Here is a 7,366-nt window from a genome sequence, read left to right as displayed (position 1 = left end):
GCGCTGCTGGTCGTACTGTGATGGACGCAAGCGTTCTCCAATGGGGAGGCCAGCTGTGACCGGTGGGCGGGGTAAAGGGTCAACACGTTTATTTTAATATGGTAATAATAATAATATTCTTGGTAAATGTGCTTTACAATAAAAAAAGAAGCGAAATTAAGCTCTTTTGTCACCGCTGCTTAGAGAAACAAGTTTAGTTAAATTGTAAGTTAATACTGGACTTCAGGGCACTTTTAGGCTACTCCATGAATATCTTTAAGGAAACTTTTTTTCCATCGAAATGACTGGGGGAAAGTGTCCCGATCAACCTGGATTCACCCATATAAGATTTTTATAAAATAAAATAAAAAAGTAAAGATAATATAATATATATATAATATAATATAATATAAATATTTTTTTCGGTGTAAAGTTTTTTTTTTTTTTTGGGGGGGGGGGGGGGGGGGTGTTGTTGATGAAAAAGTGAATATAGACAATTACATTGAAGTCAAACTGCAAACATACAATAAAAGTGAATGATGGATGGATGGATGGACGGACGGACGGACGGACGGACGGACGGACGGAGATAGATAGATAGATAGATAGATAGATAGATAGATAGATAGATAGATAGATAGATAGATAGATAGATAGATAGATAGATAGATAGATAGCAAATGAATGAATGAATGAATGAATGAATGAATGAATGAATGAATGAATGAATGAATGACGAAAAAGAATAATGTAAAAGGTAACAATTATTTTTGGCCAACATATATTGTAATTAACCAAATTTAGCATTAAAGGAAAAAAGAACACTGATAATTAGGCTACTAAAGCACAAAACAAAAATAATTTTCAGAAATACATTTGATGAATTCTGTGTTTTGTGGTAGAACAGTTTTTTTTTTTCTCACTCTGAAGCATCCAAAATTACACAAAACGGTTTGATAATATTAAAAAAGTAAAAAATATGGTAAAGAAAACGAATCTACAACTTTAGCACCTTTGTTATCCTGTTCATTTTCTTGTCAATATGTAAATAATTCAGGTTACAGAGTTTAAAAAATAAAATAAAATAAAAACAGACTGATGGCCAACTTCATCATCATCATCATCATCATGTCCCTCTCCCTCCTCCCGCATCGTCCGCGCGCGTGACGTGTGTTCGGGAACCGGGAGCTGTCCCGGGAATCACAGTGCTGAACCCGCAGCATCAGACACACACTCCGACGCCGAGCAGAGGAGGAGAACAACTCACGGATTACACACACGATCCCTGATCCACTGAATGATGGAATAACAGATCTGATCTCGAGACGAGCGCGAGAGGAAACATCGCCTGCGTCGAGCCTCGGACTCCTGAATGATTTCACACCAGCGAGGAATGCGAGAAACACACGTGTTTTACTTTGCTGGAGGAAATACACAGACCACAAAGCCAATGGAATAAATCGATCATATGGCTTCTGACACCTGTTTACTGCCTTTCTGTTATTTTTTTCCTAATAATGCACGACGAAATATAGCCTAGGCTAGATCACTGACTGATAATGGCACTTAATTATTTCACAACTTCTCACGTGCAATCAATTTTAAAAGTGCAATGAACTCACTGCAGGAACTGTAACGCACACATTCAGTTTAAGTTCTCGATTTTTCTGGGTTTTGTGGAATACCATGGCTATTCACTCTTCACAGTCTGAACTCGAAGGGAACCTGCATTAGTTGAGCTGGATTCTTCCCGTTCTCGGATGTTGAGCGGTCACGGCATGTTGAAGAGCCGCTGTTGCGTTCTCTTCCGTGACCTCAAGGTGTTTCTGCTCGGGCCACAGGATCACACAAGCCCCATGAGCGGACAAACGGCCAGAATCAGCCCGTATGCCTCAGAAAACAACAATACCTTACGAGCCCACCGGCTCCGGGACTGGAGCACCCCGTCCACAGAGGACTCTGCCGGGCCCGAGGCTCCTGAAGGCGGATCCGGGTGGACGGGCCCCGCGGTGGCGGATGAGTTCTCTAAGGACCGGAGGGAAGACCGGTTCTCCTTCATCAGCTATGCAGAAGGAACCCCGGTGTGCAGGATATGCTTCCAAGGGCCGGAACAGGTACATAACAACCCTATAAAGTAAACAAATAATCTACACTGTAAAAAAAAAAAAAAAAAAATGTGCTGACTTAAATTTTTAAGTACAATCAACTTGGATGTTTAACTTAAATTACATTAAACTGACTTGAAAAAAAAAGTATTTAATCTTGAATAACCTTCAATTTCTTATTTTGATTAGTTTAAGCAAAAATCATATATGTTGTCATACCTTATTGGTCATATCATTTTTTTTTACAGTGTATATAGGCTATGTGATAAATGAGGATTGAGCCGATTCATTTAACCATGCTAAAAAGTTGTAGTTTTATGTGGTTGCACTGATTTATTAATATCAGCACAATTGTAGGCCTATTGTTTAAAGTGAAAAACTATCCATCTACAGTAAGTACACTGAAAAAGTAAAAAGTAAGTAAAAAATAAAAGTAGATGACTTGATTAAGGTCATAATAAAATACATACATTACATAAAATCCCTATAAAGGAAACAATTAACATATAGGCTATAGGCTACGTGATAAATGAGGATTGAGCTGAGTCATTTAACCATTGCTAAAAAGTTTTAGTTTTATGTGGTTGCACTGATTTATTAATATCAGCTCTATTGTATTGAGTAAAGTGAACAACTATCTAGTACACTGTAAAAGTAAAAAGTTAGTAAAAAGTAAAAGTAGGTGACCTGATTGCCTTAAGTTCATTGAAACTAAAAATGTAAGTTAATACAAAGAAGGAGATTGGTTTAATCAACAGAAACTCAAAATATTATGTTATATGAACCACACTAATTATTTAAGTTGATTTGACAAAAGAAAAAAACATCACTAGATATATAGAAGATAGGGTTATAACACTCTATTTAAAACATTTATATACTGTTTAATGCATTATAAATGTATTTTGTAATGCATTGTATGAGCTCATGTAACCACAGTTATAATACTTATCTTCATTGTTACACCTTTAAAAAGTATAATGCATTAAAATAGATGTAACAAGGAATCTGCAGATATTATAATGCATTTATTATAATGCATAATATTATTATAATTCATGTAACGTTATTTATGAAAAGACATAATGATATAAAAGTTTTAGTATGATGTGGTTGCACAAAACTGATTTATCATATCAGCTCAATTGTATTGCGTAACTATCCATCTAATTATGTTCATTTCACTATACTAGCCTAATTAAAATGTTACGTTAGGACTGTGTGCAGTCTGTAATCCTATAGCCAATTAATTTTCTGTGGGTTTTTAGAATATAGCACATTTCCTTTTTTTGAGATGAGGTGTGTGGATAATATATTCTGAAGAGACTCTACAACTTAAATTACACAGTCAAACTTCATATGTGAATTTAATATATGATATAGACGAAACATTACATAAACATAAAAAATATTTGCATATGAACAGCGTTCAGCTTAGTTAAACAGATCACGATTAGAAACAATCTACTGTAATACAAAACAGCATTGGAGAGATCAGATATTAATTACCAGCAACTATTTAAAGTCCATATACAGTTCCATTCCTGCCCAGGCCTACCTAATTAAATATTCATGAGCAAGAGCCAATGGCCACTCCCCCAAAAACAATGATTTTTACGATGTACTTTAGTTATTTATTTTAGTTATATAAGTTTGCTCAAAAGTCAGGGAATGTATATATAAAGTACATATTGTTTTTTAGTAACATGAAAAACATATTTAAAATTAATCAAAGCAGTTTACATAAAACATATTTGGGACCAAATTCAAGATTCAAAACATTAAAGATAAGGAAAGTCTCAGTAGGACAAACTTCAGTAGGATTCTCATACTTTTGACCAATACATTTCAATGATTTTTCATTTTCATTTTCAAATAAATCCTTGTTACAACCGGGCAAGTCATAGAAATTTGTGAAATTTTATGGAAATAAAATGATTTTACAATTTTATTCATTTCTATTAAAGATTACATTTACAAAGAGAAATTTCTAGCTGAGCATAACTACAAAAGTTCTTATTCACAAGTCTATAAATGTCCATGATTTTTTTATGTTTTATTAATTTTCATTAGCGTTGATATTGAAACTCCCTGATATTTCCAGGTAGCCGTGTTTAACTGAACCTCGTGATTTGTAAGGTCAAGGCCCTGCAGTTGCCAAAGGAGTATTTACACTTCTTAATGCTTCTTGTTTTAGTAGGAAAACAGTAGCTCAGAGCAGGCCTCATGAATTATTCATCAATATATGCAAATTGTTTCCACTTCAAAAACCTCTGCACCGTCTTCACCCAAAGGGAAGGTGATTCACCAGAATTTACAACAGAACGACATTTATTTCACACTTGTTTCACTGATACATTTAAGCTCGTGCCAAGTCAGAGTAAATGAAAAACTGTAGGAGTGTTAAAGTAACTGTCATGTTACCTGAGATGAGCCTCGCCTGTACTGAAAGAAGGAAACCTGAGCCGATACAGCAGAGACGGATCCATTACTTTCCTCCTGAGAGGGTTACAAGCAAAGAGCAAAAACCCTTAAAGTCCCCCTGTAGTCAATCATTTTATCCCTTAAAACTCATCTTTGATCACCAAAATTACATATTTATAAGTTTTTTCCTTGAAAAAAATGTCTTCATGCCTTGAAATAGCTTGAATGTAACTCGACACCCTTGCCTAATTTAGTATGCGCGGTTCTATGAATATGCAAATGAGCCCCGCCTCCACTCACTCACTCAGCTCAGAGATCCACTGGTTGACGATCACACGTTGATCTGATTGGTTACAAGGTAGTTTGTGACGTCAGAAACACCAGCGTTTTCAAAGCGTGTTTTTGAGACTGTCTTTGGTTCACTGCAGTTTTAAGGAGAAAATACTCAGCAATGGTGTCGACTTATGAATTTACACATAATTTGTCTTAAAGCATATTAAAAACAACACATAGACATATAAACAACATTAAAAAGTTGATTTTCACTACAGGGGGACTTTAAAACACTAGTTATAGAGGAGACCGGGGCAAGTTGTCACACAGTAACACCTAACTTAAAACTTTCATATTACTGTAAAATGCATTATAACAGTATTTTGTATTGCATTGTATAACTCATTACTTTTTTAAATAATACATTATAATACTTATCTATTCATTGTTACACCTTTAATGCATTAAAACACAGGAGAAATATTATAATGCATTTATTATAATGCATAATATTATTATAATAATATTATAATACACGTAACTTTGGTTACAATTATTTATGAAAAGATATTGTGCATTATAACGGACATTATGAATACTAATGGTAATGCTGCAACTAATTTTGACAATCTTCTTAAACCAACTATAAGGCCAGTGTAATAAGTTTCTTCATTATTTCACTGGAAAGATTGAGGGCATATACAGCTCTTTAATCACCATCACCCCAGTTGAGCCAGTTGATACTCAGCCTTTAAATCCTCCGACCACTACCTTTTCGAACTTTGACATGGTTGGAGTTGATATTATTTATAAGTACAGTTAAGTCCATGAATTCAACTACCAGTATTTTAGATCCGTTTCCCGGCTCGGTTATTATGAACTGCCTTGCATCAATCTGCCCTCGTATGACTTCAATTTATCATTGAGTTCTGGAATTATTCCTCCAGAATTAAAAATAGTTGTGATTATTTCCGATTTGTCCAATTACAGGCTTATTTCAAACCTTCCATTCTTGGCTAAAGTTTACGAGCGTGCTGTGGCTATTCAGTTAAATCATCACCTAGCACTGAACCGTCTTTTTGAACCTTTTCAATCTGGGTTCAGAAAAGGGCACAGAACTGAGACAGCTCTAGTGAGGCTCGTAAATGATCTTCTTATTGCGGCAGATTTTGGTGCATGCAGTATTTTGGTCTTATTAGACCTCAGTGCTGCTTTTGACACTATACGTCACTCTCTTCTGCTAGATAGGCTGGGTCTTCCTGGAGCAGTGTTCAGTTGGTTTCAGTCTTATTTAACGAATCGTGCAGTTTGTAAGCTTGGGTAATTACAAATCTGTTCGATAGGGAGTTCCTCAGGGTTCAGTGTTGGGTCCAATTTTATTTAACATTTAACATGTTGGGCAGATCATCAGGAAATATGGTCTTGGGTATCACTGCTACGTGGATGATCTGCAGATTTACCATTGCCATTGTCCATTGCTCATTAATAGCTTTGCGTAGTTGTCTAGCAGAGATCAGTGTATGGATGCAGAATAACTTCCTGAAGCTGAACGGCTCCAAAACTGAATTGACGCAGATTGGCTTCTCGCAAGGCCGAGCAGATTAGTTTGATTGTTGACTCCAGCATGGTAATTCCCACTTCACAGGTGCAGAATCGTGGTGTCATTTTCGATCCGCAGTTAACATTTGAAGCACTTATAAAACACATCTCTAAAACTGCTTTTTACCATCTGAGAAACGTTGCTCGACTCAGACCTTTTCTCTCTTTTGCAGACACAGAAAGGCTTATACATGCCTTCATTACAACTAGGTTAGATTATTGTAATGCCTCGTTGTTCTCTGGCCTTCCAGCTAAATCTCTGAGCAGGCTATAGTATATTCACAATTCTGCCGCCCGTGTGCTCACTCGTACTTCTCCTCGGGAACACATCAGACCGGTGCTTTCACAGTTGCACTGGCTTCCCATAAATGTGAGAATTGATTTTAAAATTCTTATTTTAACATGCAAGGCACTATTTGGGACTGCACTCAGTATCTTTGTGATCTCATTAGCTCTGCTAACTCTCTATTACTACATCAGCCTTCATGTAAGCTCAAGACCATGGGGGAAAGAGCCTTTTCATACGAATCCCCCAAGCTGAGATGCACCAACGTTGGGACACTTTTAAAAAGTTGATTAAGACACATTTATTTAAGACTTTATTTAATTAATTGTTGTATTGCACTTGTTGTTTCTGTTTATTTTACTGTAGCGCTTTGGAAAAGCGCATTACAAATAACATTTATTATTATTATTATTATTATACCTACACTGTAAAAATTATATGATCAGTGAGAACATTGCTTTTAAGTTAAGCAATTTTCAACTTTTCTTTATAAGTTATACAGGATTCAACTTTTTTTGTTTTGTTAGTTTAATGTAATTTTAGATGAAATTACTTAAACATCCAAGTTGATTGTACTTAAAAATTGAAAGCAGAAACTAAAATAAAGGCTTTATTTCATAAATCATCAGTTATTTAATTCAATTCATTAGTTTTAATATCTGTTGATATTTTGTATGTACCTTTTAAGTTTGCGTTGCGT

General features: G+C 35.4%; 1 protein-coding gene across 1 annotated transcript in view; it reads left to right on the top strand.

Annotated features, from left to right (window-relative positions):
• The first annotated feature begins 950 nt into the window (after positions 1-950).
• The window catches only part of marchf4b (membrane associated ring-CH-type finger 4b), a 36,376-nt gene continuing 29,960 nt past the window's right edge, over positions 951-7,366 (top strand). The window contains exon 1 of the mRNA XM_084420446.1: positions 951-2,093. Within this exon, the coding sequence (XP_084276572.1) occupies positions 1,740-2,093 (354 nt within the window). The 5' untranslated portion in view covers positions 951-1,739. The remainder of the gene's footprint in view (positions 2,094-7,366) is intronic.

Source organism: Rutilus rutilus (genome assembly GCF_951802725.1).
Source record: "Rutilus rutilus genome assembly, chromosome: 10".
Taxonomy (NCBI): Eukaryota; Metazoa; Chordata; class Actinopteri; order Cypriniformes; family Leuciscidae; genus Rutilus; species Rutilus rutilus.
The sequence above is the reverse complement of the archived record's forward strand: the minus strand, read 5'-3'. Positions and strand labels throughout refer to the sequence as shown.